The 17,043-nt window shown below is 35.1% G+C and overlaps 2 protein-coding genes across 2 annotated transcripts; both read right to left on the bottom strand.

The window, feature by feature from the left end:
* Positions 1–4,851, bottom strand: ECR1 (E1 C-terminal related 1). Its single transcript, XM_089616593.1, has 9 exons — positions 4,450–4,851; positions 4,206–4,369; positions 3,889–4,091; positions 3,239–3,471; positions 2,670–2,732; positions 2,508–2,564; positions 2,312–2,433; positions 2,000–2,117; positions 1–641 (listed from the first exon to the last, which is right to left on the bottom strand). The coding sequence occupies exons 1-9, from the start codon at positions 4,549–4,551 to the stop codon at positions 354–356; spliced, it is 1,350 nt and encodes a 449-aa protein (XP_089472719.1). The 5' UTR covers positions 4,552–4,851; the 3' UTR covers positions 1–353.
* Positions 4,852–12,375: 7,524 nt separating this feature from the next.
* On the bottom strand, positions 12,376–15,924 carry TBL11 (TRICHOME BIREFRINGENCE-LIKE 11). The gene is made up of 4 exons (XM_089616592.1): positions 15,094–15,924; positions 13,802–14,191; positions 13,570–13,728; positions 12,376–13,055 (listed from the first exon to the last, which is right to left on the bottom strand). The coding sequence occupies exons 1-4, from the start codon at positions 15,543–15,545 to the stop codon at positions 12,704–12,706; spliced, it is 1,353 nt and encodes a 450-aa protein (XP_089472718.1). The 5' UTR covers positions 15,546–15,924; the 3' UTR covers positions 12,376–12,703.
* Positions 15,925–17,043: the final 1,119 nt, after the last annotated feature.

The raw sequence follows: 17,043 nt of genomic DNA, 5'->3' as shown, positions 1-17,043 counted from the left end.
TAAAAGCATCCCAAAATGTCCAAACCATTAAATTGTAATTGACACTAAACTAAATAGTCGTTATAGAACTGCATAATGAATTTAAACCTTTATAGGCAATCAAATCCAATTTCACAGCTCTGATGGGCAAAATCCAAAGAGATCTACGAAAAAAAAAAGGAGAGAACTTTACAAATATTAAAGGACTGTTTAAATTCTTATAACCTTACCCCACAATTTTTTTTTTTATCTTCTTCTTTTTCAACCCCTCAATCTGCAATAATTATAAAGATACAGGCAGAGAGAAATAAGGTGTCTTTCTTTCCATGTCTTTAACAATTAGATCTAGATCCAAAAAAAAAAAAATGAAAATTTTAAGCTCCACCAGCTGTATCCATATCCGCAACCCCATCGACTCCTATGAAAACGACCCGCAATTTTCTGAGAACCGAGATCTTGGAGTCACCTTTGACGATCATCCCAGTGGCGTGAACGACGTCCTTCGAGATCTTGCCCATCAGCTCGAAAAGCGGAAACGCTAGGTTTGACCGGGTCAACTCTTCTAGAACCGGAGGGGCTTGCATGTAAAGATTCTTTCCCCGATGAGTAATGCTCGTCTTCGACAAGCCTAGGCTCGGGTGTTCCTCCAGTATACTACAGAACTATAATTTCCAAACAGAAGCAAAACTTCGCATTTTATGACTCCGATCAGGTCTTAATTGTACAAAGAAAATCAGTTTGAAGTTTGAACCAACTCCGAGTTGTGAATTTAAGCTCTGTTTAGAATTGGTATAAATATTCCCCTTTTTTGTAAGCAAAATGGTCCTCAGACTGTTTCATAGCATTTTAACCATTTTCACATTTTGTTTCAACACCTAAATAATTTATAACGTATTTACAAATTAAAATAGCTTATTCATTAATTTAAAAAGTAATATTAAAACAAGCACTGTAAAATTTAAAATTATTTCTAGTGGTTTTAGGGTCATAGTACAATTTAATTAGTTTCCACAAAATCAAAATTTTAAATATGTTTAATGTTGTTTAGCGGAAAAAAAAAAAAAAAAAAAAAGGGAAAGAAAAAACTTTTTTTCTTTCCGAAAAGAAATTTTTTACAAAATCAATAATTTCATGAAGAAAAATAGCAGCAGCATAATAGTTTAGAACTAGTGTGCCTAAAAAGCATTAGAATATTATATGATGGAGCGGCAGACAATTTTTTAGGCAGTAGAACATTTGAAAAAATGTTGAAAAAGAAAAGCAAAGCATGACAGAAAGGAAATAGCTAAAACAACTAACAAAGAGGGTAACAAAAAAAATGTCGGTTGAGAGTGGCCTAAAATGCAACTCTAGAAATTTAGGCCCCACTAAATGCCCTTTGATTAAAATATCTTAGAACCTAAGTGTGACTTTCTCTCCCGAAAGTTCATTCATTAGAGAATTTTAGACTGCATGTGGACTTCTCTGATAAAGAATCTTAAGAGATGTATTGATACCCATCACTGATGATATTGATATACAGAATAGATGATGTAGAGCCAAAAGCTCATTTTCTCGCACATGGATTTCTGAAAATAACTTTTCTAAAATATGCAATTCAATCACTACCATAAAACTCAAGAGATCATCACCACAAGTTACGTAAATAAATCCTCAAAAAGGCATTGTTAAAAAATATAAAATTAAATCGATGACTAGATTGGCCTCATTCCACCCTAAACCCTAGACCAGGTATAACGAATCAACAAATGCAAATCAAGTATAAGTAATTGCATCACCAAAAATTACGTAGAAAAACCCTTAAGATCGCATCTATTACAAAAATCGATGACTAAATTGGCCTACTTCAACCCGAAAACTGGACAAATCAAGGTATTTTTGCAGAGATAATGATACGACAAATGCAATAAAAAAAAATATCACGTAGGTTCACCAAATTAAGCAAGAAAAAGAAAAGCAAAACGTAAAAAATGTAAAGAAATTTTAAGATTTAGGAGCAAATGGAGATTGATGAACTGACCTTTTCTAATGTTACTGAAGTCTCGAGCTCAACTAGGACACCTGGACCGCACACAAGACATTCTTTGTCCCTCACAAACTCGGTCACTTTAGTGTGAAGACCTTCCGCTCCGTTGTACCTGAAATAGCCTCACGAGTTAAATCATTTATTTTATTTTATTGGAAACATTTCATTCCGAGCACAACCATGGAAGCGATACACAAACGCTGGACCGACTTCATAGATGTCATCAGCGTGAAGTTCACTACACTAAGCAAAGTTCCTATACTCATGAAAGCATATATGTATATGAGTTCATAAGTAGTAACGCACGTTAAGTAGTTTGACAGTGTTTTGCTGCATCCAGAGGCGATCTTCAATGTTTCCATAGCACAAGCGGCCGAAATAATCGCATTGGTTGAAGCAATGGCTGGTATTATGTTCTTCACAACACCCTATAGAAACCAAAGCAGAGCGATGAGAACTCGCAAAAAATCCATAGCTTAAAGCAGAATCCAAAAGGTCAGACCTGAGTGAGAGAATATGTAACTCCTGGAATGCCAAAAAGTTCAGCTCTCTTGACAGCCTACAGGTTATGAGAAGAACAAGAGAAATAGATCTAACCACATGAAAAACGATTTTTTTTTTTTTTTTTTGTTGAAGAAAATACGAGGTATTATTATTGACAAACCTCATCATAAACCCACTTCATATGTTCTGGGTGATCAGGGTCAAAAGTCTTGCCACTATGAGCCTGCAATGCAAGTACGAAAAAAATAAATAAATAAAATTGAAAATTACCTAACGAAAAAAGATGACGGAAAACTACTAAACATACAAAAGAAAAAAGCTATTTATTACTTTTTTTATAAGAAACAAAATCTTTTATTAGTGAATAAAATTGGTACAAAAAAAGGGAAGAGATATTCATTATTATATTATTATTATCTTTTTTTTATATAGCTGTCGTGTCTGGGCTAAAACCCGACTAAATTCCATGACGACCTTGCATTATCGACCGAGTGAGTACCCCGGTGGTAAGGACAATTCTTGGGACATTATTATTATTATTATTATTATTATCATCTTTGTTATATAACTTTAGTGTCCAGGTTAAACCCAACTAAATTCCATGAGGCCGTGACAGTGGACCCAATTGTTGCATTCAGGGGGAATCGAACCGGGGACAAATAAGGTCCCGAGAATCGTCCTTACCAACCCTTGGGCTAAGAAAAAAGTAAAGCTATTTATCATTATTACCTCGCCCCATTTGATCAAGTGGGCGTATTCAATACAATGCGCGGCGGTTCTTGGGGTCTCTGCGAGAGTGCACAAAGGAAACTTCACTTGAGGCGGGAAAAGCCAGATCGTGCACTCAAAGCACGGCGTGACACCTGGCATTATCACCCTCGCATGCCCTTTGAAGCCTTCGGTGCCGCCATCCACCATCGGCTTCACCGTTTCCTCTAACGGATTGTCATCAGAATCGTACTCTTTAAACGTTCCCCCGAAGTAAAAAAAGAAAACACAACAAATATAATGTCAACATGTTAGAATTGAAAGCGTAAAAGAAACTATACTCATATCCACTGTGTTATATTGAAATTCCCAATCATACCTTCTACTTTCAAATTCGATCACAGTCCTCCCCTCAGTTTTGTCTATCGATATATTAGCCTTATGTTTTATTAACTATTAAAAATTCATCAATGTGGGTAAAGTAACGAGGAAAAGTCAACCAAAATTCCTATAACAAGATAACCTCACAAGGATTTATAAAGCATAAGGTTAATTTGACACTAACTAGAAAGCCGAGGGTAAGGATTAGGAATGTGATCGGCTATAAAAACGCATGGTATGAACGGACAAAAGCATTGATGATTGATGATATTCGAGATTAAGAGGCGGACCTAGAAAGCTACAAGCTACGGCGTTGATGTAGCTACGAGCCTCGATGGAATCGAGACCGAGTGCTATGATACTGAAATTACTGTAAAAGCTGAGCTCTTTGTCCTCAATCCTGCAAAAGTGTGGCACAATATTGACACCACTCACTCTTTCCATGACTCTTTTCGCGGCCACTTCAGCCTTTGGCTTACCCACATCGTCGACTCTACAACCAAACACAACTTCTGATCTGAATGAAGGCTTTGATTCGGTACTTAACGCAGTCATATGGTGTGTGTGTGTGTGTGTGTGTGTGTGTGTGATTAGAACAAGAAATAACCTGAAGAGGAACTGGCGATTGAGATTGGAGACTTCGATTCGGTCCATATCTATGACTTCGAGCTCTCGAAAGCCAGAGAGAGCCAAATCCTTGAGCAATTCGCAGCCCAAACCACCAGCTCCTACGACCAGTACTTTCACGTACTCTTTTAGGTCATCCCTAAGCTGAAAAAAAATCGAACATCAGGGCCGAAATCTACACGCACACCAGGTGTTTGCGACTATACAGAGGAAAGAGAGTGTACCTCAGGACCGGGTTCGAATGTTGGTCCGACGAGATTTCCGGGTCGGAGGAGAAGCTTGTCGAGGTCTCGCGATCGGCTCGGTTGAGCCTCCGAGCTTGCCATTGCAAAAAAAAAAAAAAAAAAAAAAAAAAAACCCTCTTTCTTGTCACTTTTCTTCTTTCTTCGTCGTCGACGACGGTGCTTTTCTCCTTTCTTTCGTTCTTCAGTGATGAGAAAGAAGAAAAGTGTGACAAATCTCCGGCCGTGAAAGAAAAAAGATTTGTTTTAGTGGTTAGCTTGGATTTTACGCTCGAAGTCGAAAATAGGAAATATTGCACAAATTGGAAATTTTTTTTTTTTTTTTTTTTTTTTTTTTTTTTTTTTTTTTTTTTTGAGGTTTCTCACGTTTTGGTAAACAAGGCGGTAAATAATTACGAGCAAGAAAAAAAAAGACCATGAGTAATATATATATATATATATATATATATATATATATATATACACACTTTAATTTGGGAAATTTGGAAAAAGAGTATAGGTTGAAGGTGGAAAAATTGAATTTCTAGAGAAATGGTATAATTTAAGCCACTTGAAATTATGATCATTAAATATAGTCAATCTTAACTTAATTTTTAATAACTAGCCATTCATCATTATTTAGGCAGTTTTATTAAACTCGATTTACTTTTTTGTCTTATTTCATTTTTTTGTTAAACTTTTGACAGATTTATTTGTTCATATTACTTGTTCGTTTGTTTACAAACAAAAATGTGTTTTTGTAATAAAACCATAATCTCATTTCTCTCGTTGACTCTGGGATCGTCTGAACATTCTGCGCAGCACGCGATAGAGAGTGCGCAGCGCACGAAGGCTCAGATGTTTGTCCCTTCGCGTCTCGTGCTCCGTTTTGACCCGTTTCAACTCTTGATTGTTTCGTTTTTGCCTAGAAATGACTCGAGAGACTTATAAAGCCTCTTTTACTCCTTTGAACATGTAAATCCTCATAAACACACTAAAATCATCAATAACACCCGAGAACTCGCTAAATTCAAGCCGAGAGATATGAGTTTACTAAGCGCACGAAACACACCTATCACCGACCACATCCGAGATCACAGAATCTCGCTCATGTACAACTCGTACATCATGTATATATCATCATCGTCGCTCAAATAAGTATTATTTTGCCATTAATCTCGAATTTTATTTGCTTAGGTTAAACTTTATTGGTTTTGTTTGAAACCATATGAATTAGTTTATTATATTGGTCGTAATCTAAGTTTATTGAATGATTTAGGATAAAATATAAGTTTGTATCTTATTTTCATTGAAATCTACGAATAGGTAATCATGTTTGGGTGAATTTCGTGTTTGGATCGGTTCATTTGGGTTTGTTCGTGTTAAAAATCCAGCAAGGCACAACAGAAGACCGCAGGTCACCGCATGGAACAACAAAAGACCACATGTCACCGCAGGGCTGTGGCGGGACCGCAGGGGGCCACAAATACTAGTTCTGAACATATATTGATAGTTTTCACCGCAGGCCACCGCAGAGAGCCACAGATCACCATATGAAAAATTAAACAAAAATTTAGCGATATAAGCCACATAAACATAAGGGTTTGCGTTTTAGCCAACGTTTTGTAAATTTTTCGTAAATAGCTAAAAACTATTGTAAATATTTCGTAAATAGTCATATTTACTAGAAATTTACTCTGCATTTTCTATTATTTTGATAGCGTAAATAGATTTACGTGGATATTTACAAAAAATTAGCAAAACGTTGGCTATTTCAAAATTTCTAACGTTTCATATGGCTAGATAACCACTGGACCCAAAATTAAAACCCAATTTTCACAAGTTCATCGAATTTTCAAAAATCACTACAACATTAATTAAAACTTCGCTCTTACATCACAAAAGTGTTCAAAATATTGATCAAACGTAATTTAAAAGAAGCTCAACACACTTATCCATTTTGATTTGAATTTTCACGTGAACTAGAGGCGGCAAAGACAAGGGCGAATATGAGAAACTACGAGGACTACAAAATTGTCGAAAACTTACGTTTTCTCACATCCCGACGAGTCATTTATTTACTAAGAAAACTTGTGGTCGAATTTATTTTTTTATAAACAGAACCATAAACGACCCGACGTCGTGACTTACAATTCGTATTCACACTCAGAACATATAACGTATTTTCAACTAAACTTAAAAACACATAGACTCGAAACATTTACCGACGAAAAAGTCCATCGGGTCAAAATAGCCCATATATCAAGTCTCGTCAGCACGGAAGTGCTCACCAATCAACCCATTACTACATTTACATATCCTACCCAAAAACAAGTGAGCTAACGCCCAGTTAGCAGAAACAATGCATGTGATGTGATTTCCACGTTCAATCTCATACGGATGTCTCATCTCTTTCTCACTTGAAAACTCTTTTTAATTGCGTGTGCGGTATGTGTTGTAAGAAGTTTACCCTGGCCCATTTCACATATATGCATGACTAACGTCAAAATCATAAGGTGACCAACACTGCAAATGGTTCGGCAGTCAAAACCATAAGGTAACCAATACTGCAAATGGTTCGAAGGTTGAGACCATAAGGTAACCAATATTGAAAATGGCCTAGGAGTTAGCCGAACTATTTCTCCGATTTTAGGAACTACTCAAGCCATACATGAACGACCCACAACACACAACACACCATTTTTGGAAACCTCATTTCTTGTAAAATCTCTCTTCTCCGATCCTAGGAACTACTCAAGCCATCCATGAATGACCCGCAACCAGACAACAAAATTCTACTCCTACTCTTAATAGCGAGTTCCCGTTATTCCATACTCCTTACTGTTCTCTTGACACAATGCCCACACTCGCACAACTACCACTATGTTGGACGAGAGACAAGTTTGATCTTCGAGATCCTTCTTTCCTTGTACAAGTGACTTTCATTGAATCTGAAAGTAACGGAACCCGTTCACTAAGCCGCGACTCTTATGCAGTCACGCTTGATATGAAAGTGAAACCATGAGCTCAACTCCATCCTCTTCAATCTTAAACGCTACCAAAACCTCTCAATTATGGTGAACACGGACTCCACATCTTCTATTTCTTCCTCAAACCCCGTCGGAACTCGAAACCAAGCTCCGGCCTTCATCTCTTATTCTCCAGCGAGAAATCGTTCACTCTCTCGATTTCTCTCTTTCTTTCTTTCTTTCTTTCTTTCTTTCTTTCTCTCTTCTTCTTTCTTTTTTTTCTTGCTTAGTCCGATGGTTTTGTCGTGCAAATGGAAAGAAAGAAGAAGACCGTGTGTACTTTTAATGACCCAAGTCTTTATTGCACAATAAATGTGACGACCCGACTTTTCGGACCGTCATACTTATCTTAATTCTTTTACTTAAAAAAAATAGATAATTTTTTTTAAACATCATTTCATTTACTTATAAAGTTTAGACTTTAAAATAAAATAAATTGAAAATAACCAACATTCGAAATCTTATAAAAACATTTGATGAAAATAAGAGGAATACTTAATTCGGAATTCCAAACTAAAGTAGATGGTTGGAATATTCAACGGAAATAAAACCATAAAAGTTCAACTTCAATTTTGCAAAACGAATTAAACTTCAAAAATATCTTAAGCAAAAAAAATCTCAAACCGAGTGTTTAGAAAATTTCGTAGCGGAAGTCTTTTAAATAATCGAGCAGAACCATAACCCAACCCCTTAGCCATCGAATGCCGCTGATCCACCCTCCTCACTTGTTCATTTGTTGCTTACCTACAATACGGACGAATACACATATATGAGCCAACGCTCAGCGAGAATAACTATAACTCACAAAACGATGAGTAATGCAATGCATGAACCGATTATTAGTGTTTTAGTTCTAACGGTGTCATGGTCTTTCGTATCATAAATCTTATCATATTTTATTCGGGGCTCCCCTAGAGTAGTCGTACCAATTTCAGTGTACACTTTGGAAACGAACTACGGGGCTGTGACCTCCCATAGTTCGCACCATCTAATAAACATATCATATGAGAAAACTCCCTTTATGAGCCCGTAGGTCGGCTCGAGAGAATTCTCTTAATACCTATGTAGCTCGAGGCGGTACGACTCTCTTACTTATCTTATCACTTGATTATTTGCGTTACATACAAAAATGACATATGACATAAACATAAATGAAACATGCTAATAAATAGAACATGTTATGCCAAAATTGTACTAAACTCATACATAAACTCATCATAACAAGACATAACATAATAATCACAATTCACTCAATAACATATACATGCACATAAGAGATATCACACAATCAATCATATAACACATATTAACCAATTCAGATCACACACTCATCGTAAATTAATTTTAAACTAATCCGTATTGTAGTGAGATTATTCTCACCTTATTGAGTCGGGGAAAAGTTCTTAGACTCCCGAACGATTGGAAAAGCTATTCGGCTTAGTACCTATTCGAACGGATAGGAAAATAGGTTCTTAGAAGACACTTCTAGACATAACAAAGTTTCTGGAAAAAAAATCAGAGAAGGAACAGGGACGTCAAAAGACGAAAATACCCTTCGTCCTCGGGTTCCGAAAAAAATAATTTCAGAGAAAACTTCTGGAAAAAATCCAGAGACTATAAAATATAAGTTTGAACATATTAGTCTTCAGTGATAAGACCAAAATCGGGCTCCAACATGAAGAATCTAATTAAAACATATATTGTCTAAAAATTGGGTTTTAGAGAAAACGGGACAGATCTGCGCACTTGTTAAAAAAATACTAACAAAAATAATTCCGGTAATTTAAACCTCAAAATTATTTTTCTATGTAACAACAACATATATAGGTGTCACGTATACAAAATTCCAGCCAAAATACGATTTGCAAGTATTTTTAAAAAATACAAAACCTCGCTGTTTGAAACAGGAATAAAACTTCGCGCACAAATTTTAATTTATTTTTAGAAATTAGATCGTTAATCCAAAAATTACAAGATTTTTAAGACATACTAAAAACATGTTTAATATTCTGGTATAAGAATTCTAAATCACCAATCCTTTGTTAGCTATTTTGTTTTAAATCAAAACCTTGTTGTTTGAAACAACGATAAAAATTCTGCGCGCTGATCATAATTGAATTTTAGAAAAAAAAAACGGTTTGTCTAACTATTATGAAATTTAAAATACATAATAACAACATCTTGAATATTTTGGTACAAAAATTACAGATCAAAATAAAATCACAAGCCTATTAGAACTGATAAACACGTTACTTTTCAAAGACTCACGCATAACAGAAAAACATTTCAATAATATTGTGCATAAGCAAATCGTAACAAGCAAAGTCATGACAGACTAATGAAAAGATATCTTAAATAGAGAAGTACCTCTGAAAGAATGAAAAGAAAAGCTCCTTAGTGTGGAAAAGAACCCAAAAAAAATAAGAAAATTCTAAAGAGGTTTATGTGTTTTCTTTTGTTTTGTTTGCAAAGGGAGAAGATGATGGAGTTGAAAAGATATCAGATCAAGAGTGTGTGATAGACAAAAAAATAATATTATGCACGTCCATTCAGAGCCATAGAGCTATAGAGAGAAAGCATTTTTAATGAAAATAAATATTAGACTGTTATAAACGTTCACTATATAATGTCATTACTTACCTCTTTATTTCTTTCAAAAAGTAAACACCCAAAAGAATTGCTATGCACACACTTATCGCATGTATCTGGATATACATATTCATTTCTATATGAATCCACTGATACCATCACAATAAATATATATTACCCCTTTTTTTTGTTACTATTACCTTTATATACATCTATTATCAGATCTTTTTTTTTTATGCCTTATATATATACCTATATATATTTATATAATATTCGTATGATTAGATGTATAAGTAACATTATACACAAGGGATAAAAATTAGATATGATGATACTGCTACTATTGATTAAAATTATTATTAATAAAAAAAAATTGTCATACATAAATTTGATTATGGAAGATAAATTCTCATACTAAACATATATAGCACATAAAAAAAAATTCAAGCTTAAAGTATTACGTCATAATGTTAAAATTTTATATGGCTAAACTTCGGGGCTTCACAATAAACCCTTGCATTTTACACACCGCCTCAAAACAGCCCCTCGTGGCATAATTTATTTCAACAAGGCCGTCATGTCAATGGTTTCATAAATTTTCCATCACAAAACAACATCATTTTTATTTAAATTCTTATTAAATGGAGAATAGTTATGAAATTAAACCGAAAATTTTCTCATTCGATTTTAATTAATTTAAATATATTCAAGATGTCTTGGAACTAGTTCTCACAATTGAGAATTTATTTACTCAATTAATTTCTGAAATTTTCCTTTGGAAATAATTCTCGATCGTGACCAACTCGAAACTTCACTCACTCGTTCCGAGATTTTCACATAACCTTAATTATATTTTAATTAATCCCAATAAACTCATTGGACCATTTCTCTAAAATCAAGAGATTCATTTGCAACAACATAAGCTCATTTCCCAAAAGCTCGTTCACTATTTTCCATACGAGTGATACAAAAGTTTGCTCTTTATACATTTGAATAGAGTTTTGATTCGGAGGCTTAAAATTTTCAGAGAGAAAAAAAGTTATAGAGTTAGATTAGTAAGAACGGAAAGAGATAACATCTTTAAGGGTTTGTAGTGTGTTAAGGACATTTTTGTCAAACTGCACATACTCTCCAAATTAAGACGTAATACCATTTACATACTCAATTTCCCAACTTTCAATGCATACTTTCCCAAATTCCCCTTTAATTTTGACTTCTCTTACTCTTAACACTTTATGATAAGAAGCAATTTATTGTTAACTATGATTAACTAGTAATATATTACCCATGAAAAGTAGTACATCACATATGGTAGTTTTAAAATTTTGAATGTGGATGTTAAAACTTAAAACTTGATGACATAATTTTTTTCAATTACGTTTACTGCAATTCATATATTTACTTTTAACTTCATATTTAGTCTAGTTTTTAAAAATTATATGTGTGCTACAAAATATAGCTTTTTCATACTTTCTCGAAAATATTATTTTTTGCTTTTTCGCTAGAAGTGATGTTTCTAAACTAAAAATATCATGCAAAAATGTTGGCTAAGATGTTAAAAAGTCCCGCATAGGAATGAAAATATAAGAGATTTGTTTTAAAAGATATAAAAGAGACTTATAGCTAAATTTAAACTTGTGGAAATACCAATTTAAACTTGACTTTGTGGACCCGACACAAAATTGTTTCCAATCTACGGGAATTTCACATGGAACAAACTAATAGGCTCAATAGTCACTTTCGTCTTCTTAAAAAAAAACAAACGTACAATTATGTGTTATTTTTAAACACACAGAATAAATAATTTATTACTTCTACTTCTTGTCTATTTTTACTCTAGCTCTAACCATTTATCAATGTAATATTTTTTTTTTCTTTTATTACTTCTGCTCATTACTCGTGTCCTTGAGAAAAACTATTGTAAGTAATGACGATCTTCGATTAAAATTATAGTCTAATTATTCAAATATTAAAAAAAAAAATAGTCAAACTCATGCATATCTCTCCATAGTATGACGCTTGCTTTAATTTAGACTATTTTCTTAACTTTAGATCATTCGGCTAAATTTTTAATGCAGTGGGTTTATATGGGCTCTTAACTTAATTTTCTCTAGTAAATTAGTGCAATTGAAGAAATTGGTTCACCTGTGGAATTATGAACCAATTTTTTTTTTCAAGAAAACTAGTTATTTCTATTCTTCAATTATCTTGGACCCTATCACGTTAATAAAAAGATAACCAAATAGAATACCGAAATATTTTATGGTAAAATGAAAATCTATAGGACCAAAAAAAAAGAAGTTTATTCCAATGTGCCAAGTTTCAACTTTTCCGTTAAAACTCCATTAAATCTCCCCGGTACAACAAATACATATACAATGCTGCTAATTTCAAGGAATCAAGACTACTTGATGTATATGACATTTGACCACAAAAAAAGAGCAATAAATTCAAGTCCCCAATTAAAATCCATGGAATATCCTTTTCTCTACCCTTCACATCCTAAAATCTGTGTATATATGAACTCTCTGTAAACATCTATCAAACTAAGCCCTGATAGGTGTACCGTAACTAACTGAACCCCTATATATTTCCCTATGTACCTCCCTCTCTCCTTCACCAATCCTCCAACAGCGAAATTACCGAATTGACCTCGACGAGTTCGACCTTTTCGAGAGCAAGGCGTAGAGGAGCTCGTTCCAGGAGTCGGGGACGCCGGGGAGGCACCAGTGGCTGCAGTCCTGGCGGTGCGGGGAGACGGGGCCCACCTCGGGGCCCAGGTAGTACACCGACGAGTGCCCGTCTTTCCTCTGCCCCGTCATCTGCGTCACGTTCATCACCGTGAAGCCCTCACCGTCCGATCGACGTGGGGCCGAGATCACGCCGTTGGCGATCTGGAATTGCTGCCAGCTTTCGGGGTCCACAAGAGACGACCCCAGATCCGGGAGCGTCTCCATGTGGCAGTTTCCGCCGCTCTTCCAGTCTCCGCCTCTTTTAACAAAAAGTTATTTTCATAAATAAGCGACGGTTTAAGGCTAAGGTTTGGTGGTACCCGGAAAAAAAATTACAAAAGAGAAATGAATCTTGTTTGGGTTTTGAATCTTCCGTCACCACGTGTTTTTTCATTTTCTTGATTTGATCCAGATTTCCTAGTTTGGACTGACGAGGATAATTCGAGGGAGAAAAAAAAAAATTGTGGTAAAATTTGATGGATTTCGTATAACTAGAACATGGTTTCATTTTCTTTTTTTTAAAATATAGTGTGGGATATCCAAATTTTTTATGTCTTCATTTTCTATTTTTCTTTGCTTTTTCTTTCAAAATTTTGAGTCTAGACAATAATAAGGACAATAGTAGGCAATCTAATTTTTTTTTTCACACAATGTTTATTTTAGCTCAACTTTTTCTCACCCTTTTCATTTCCTAACATTTCTTAGTAAAATCAGGGTTATAAGATTGAATATTTTTCTTCAAGACAGTAACTTGGGAAGCAAGAAAGGAGAACCTGAAATGCACGGGCGCGTACGTGCGGAAGAAAACCCGGGTCTTGTTCGAGTTTACTACTTTCCCAATCCAACTCATCACCGTTTCCAACGACTTCCGATATGCATCCTCAACTTTCATATCAGTCCTCACCTCTTCCCCTTCTTGGAAGTAACAACCCCTGCCCACAAAATTATTTCCACTTTAGCCCCCCGCCCACAATAACGAAGCTAAAAAGATTAAAACTTTCTTACCCTCGAACGGTTTTCCCGTAATTCCACCAATGCCCGGTGTTGAACACCAACACATCGGCGTCTCTCCACTGAGAAGAGCTCCAATCCATTTGATCCAACTTCAAGGTAGTCTTGATCTTCTCGGGGCTCCCAGCCGGGGGTCGGCTCTGGAGGACTAGAAACGGGGCCCGGTAATACTCGATCGTGCAGTTGAAGTTCCGAAACTTGAATGCCAAGAAACCCTTGTGCTTCGTGATGGGACTCCCATTCACTTCGTAAATCGAGTCCTCGTCGGGCTCCGCAGAAGAGAGTAGGCAAAGAAGAGACTCCCATTGGTTCCTTCCGATCGAATCTCCGACGAAAACTAGCCGTTTCCCCCGCAGCTTTTCCAGCATCAACTTGGCATCAAATCTGTATTTTTTTTTTTTTCATTATGGCATTAATTCAAAAGTTAAAGGAGTGATTCACAAGTCTTTGAAACATTATGAAATTTGCCTAAAAACGTGTCACCGTCCAATACTTCACGGGAAAACAAAAGGGTTGAAGTAAAGGACAAAACTTGGGCACCATTAAAAAGGATTATGAGCTAAAAAGATCCAAAAAGTCTTTATTTTTTAAACCGTGACAAAGAACGAATGACAGTGACCTCTGAAATGTGAAAGGGTAACGGTACATGAAAGACTGACAAAATCCTCACGGAAAAAGACAAGAAGGTTCACAAAAAAACATTATCCCTCTTCTCAAGTGTGGATAGAGAAATGAAGCCACGAAAAAAATTAGAGACCGGCATTTTCTATGCCAACGTTTTTGTAAGTATTATAGATTCAGCTAAGAAGCGATTAAAAAGAATTGTGCAATTACTAAATCTGATGTTGATTATAACCCTAGAGAATTTTAAGTTTAAAACACAGCATTCCATCAACACAAGTTAAAAACAATATTTAATTTTTTTGCCATCTATGTAAATGGAAACAAACCCATTTTGAACAATTCAAAATTTTGATTTATTTAAAAATTTATTTTTGCTTTAAATCAATTCAAAAAATTGATGATCAGAATTCACAAAAGAGCTTTCTTGCAATACTCGGCTACAATAATTCAAATCATTAAATACTCACATTTTTTTTACAAAGTGTTTTTAAGCTAATCATGGCAATTTCTAATTGGCAAAAATTTACCACATAAACCCCAAGAAACTTCTCACCTAATTCTTCCTAGTTCTTTTTCAGAAATAAAATAAACATACTTCTGTACTAAACCCAATTAAATTACCAGACTAAAAAATTAATTTAAAAAAAAAAAAGAAAAGAAACCTGGGCAGATTGCAATTCTTTGGTTGCCATCTCCACTTGGTGTAGAACAAATCAGGACGGCCATTCTCAGAGCACCTAAAACCCTCGTCCAAGAAACGACAATCTTTGGAGTCGTATAAAGGATAAGACTCGTCCCACACCCAATCACCGTCGAACACGTCGCAAAGCCCAGCCTCGTCCTCGAGAAACTCAACTCTCCGAGCCTTCTCGTCCTCTGAGTCTCTCCTCTGAAGCCAAACGAACCTCTCTGATCTCTCCGACGACGAGGCGGCTCTGAAGCCTCTCGAGAAAGCCTCGGAGTCCAAGTAAAAGAAGCAGAAAACGACAAGCACGGTCACGAAGAAGAACCCCAAAACGCTGAGAGAGGGCTCGAAGAGCCTCAGCCTCTTGAACTTCTTCAAAGCCTCGGGAAATAACGGCTGGGATTCGATGTCTGGTTGCTTTTGAGACATCGAAGAAAAAGATTGGATTTTGGAATCTGGGTCTTTGCAATCTCGGCCTCACGAGTAATGAAACTGAAAAGTTAGGAAAGACGTTTTCTCTTTTGGGTTTGCTTGGTAGGTCAGTTTTGTGAAGTCATGGCAAATGTGAGATGGGTTTCAGAAAAGGGTTTGGATGGGTATGGACGAAGCAAAGAAGCATTCATGGCTGAGCTTTGGTTATTGTAAAAATATACCTTTTAGAGAGAGAGAAAGAGAGAATAATAATTGTGTGTATTAGGCCAGAAAGAAATCTGAAGAAATGCTGTGGATTTTATTTCGCCTTTAATTAATGTTTGAGAGAGAGGATTTGAGAGAGGATGTGTGATCATGAGGATATATTAAGGATTAAATATGGGAAGCTCTGAGACTGTTGTTGAGTTGAGTTTGATAAGTGAAGAAGTAAAAAACAAAATTAATGGACTTGAATTTATTTATTATTTTTTAAATAAACAGGCAAAACGTGGGTTGTGAAAGTGGCTAACGGTTATGAAGTGAAATCTCCACTCTCTGCTTCGGCAGCGTGGAAATACAGTTCTGGTTTTCAAATGGGTATTTTCAATTTGAACCGGAAAAAAAAGGTATATTTTCAATGGGTTGTGTAATTCACGCGCCAAGTGTGGATAGCTTGCCTCTCTCTCTCTCTCTCTCTCTCTCTCTCTCTCTCTCTCTCTCTCTCTCTTTTAAAGTAAGTTAACACTTTTTTTTTTTTTTTTTTTTTTTTTTTTTTTTTATGTTTTAGTAAGTTAACTAAAAAAGAGAAAATCTTCAGAGCCCATAAAATCAAAAGAGAATAGGGTTAAAAATAAAATCAAGAGACCATCAGCGCTGTAAAGCATTAAGCACTAATAATGAGCCGTTACTTTGTAATGTCTCGTTGTGGGCCTTCCACTAGTAAAATTTAAACTTTAGAGGTCAAGCTGTTTTTTCAAATTTCACATGTTTACTAATAAGTTTTGCAATTTAACCTTTAGCCTAATCCACCCTCAGTCTTAAACATATTTCTTTGTAATTTATTAATTTATTTTTTTGTTAGTAAATTATCATTAAGTATCCTGTATATTGGAATAGGGGAAATATATTCAAAATAAAAGACAATTTTACCCTTCCAAACCGGTGTATAGTAATTTATATTAGGGTCCATTAAATATTATTCATATTTACACTTTCACATTGTTATATAGTCAATTTTTCGTAAATACTAAACAAACGACAACGTTCATATATTTACACGCGTAAATTAACATAAATATCTCACTAATTTATTTCAATAAAAGGGTAAACCAGAAATATCACATCATGTTTGTGATAATTTATCTAATATTTACGAAAAAGTTACTATATAACAATGTAAAAATATATATATGATTAGTTACCTAATTATTTGTTTATTTTAATTAGTCACTTGTTGAACATATATATGCCAATATGGCTGTGGATACTACAGGGAAGTATATTGTCTCAATAATAT

This window comes from Urtica dioica, chromosome 6 (genome assembly GCF_054948205.1).
Source record: "Urtica dioica subsp. dioica isolate 48M chromosome 6, U.dioica_male_clone48M_v1_H2, whole genome shotgun sequence".
NCBI lineage: Eukaryota > Viridiplantae > Streptophyta > Magnoliopsida > Rosales > Urticaceae > Urtica > Urtica dioica.
Note: the sequence above shows the minus strand (reverse complement) of the source record. Positions and strands in the feature narration are given on the sequence as shown.

Coding starts and splice junctions, on each gene's coding strand:
- ECR1 (XM_089616593.1), bottom strand. CDS start 4,551: ATGGCAAGCTCGGAGGCTCAACCGAGCCGATCGCGAGACCTCGACAAG. Junction 4,092..4,205: donor AATCGCCAGTTCCTCTTCAG/GTTATTTCTTGT, acceptor GTTTGGTTGTAG/AGTCGACGATGTGGGTAAGC. Junction 3,472..3,888: donor CGTAGCTTGTAGCTTTCTAG/GTCCGCCTCTTA, acceptor GAACGTTTAAAG/AGTACGATTCTGATGACAAT.
- TBL11 (XM_089616592.1), bottom strand. CDS start 15,545: ATGTCTCAAAAGCAACCAGACATCGAATCCCAGCCGTTATTTCCCGAG. Junction 14,192..15,093: donor AAGAATTGCAATCTGCCCAG/GTTTCTTTTCTT, acceptor AAAAAAATACAG/ATTTGATGCCAAGTTGATGC. Junction 13,729..13,801: donor TACGGGAAAACCGTTCGAGG/GTAAGAAAGTTT, acceptor TTTTGTGGGCAG/GGGTTGTTACTTCCAAGAAG.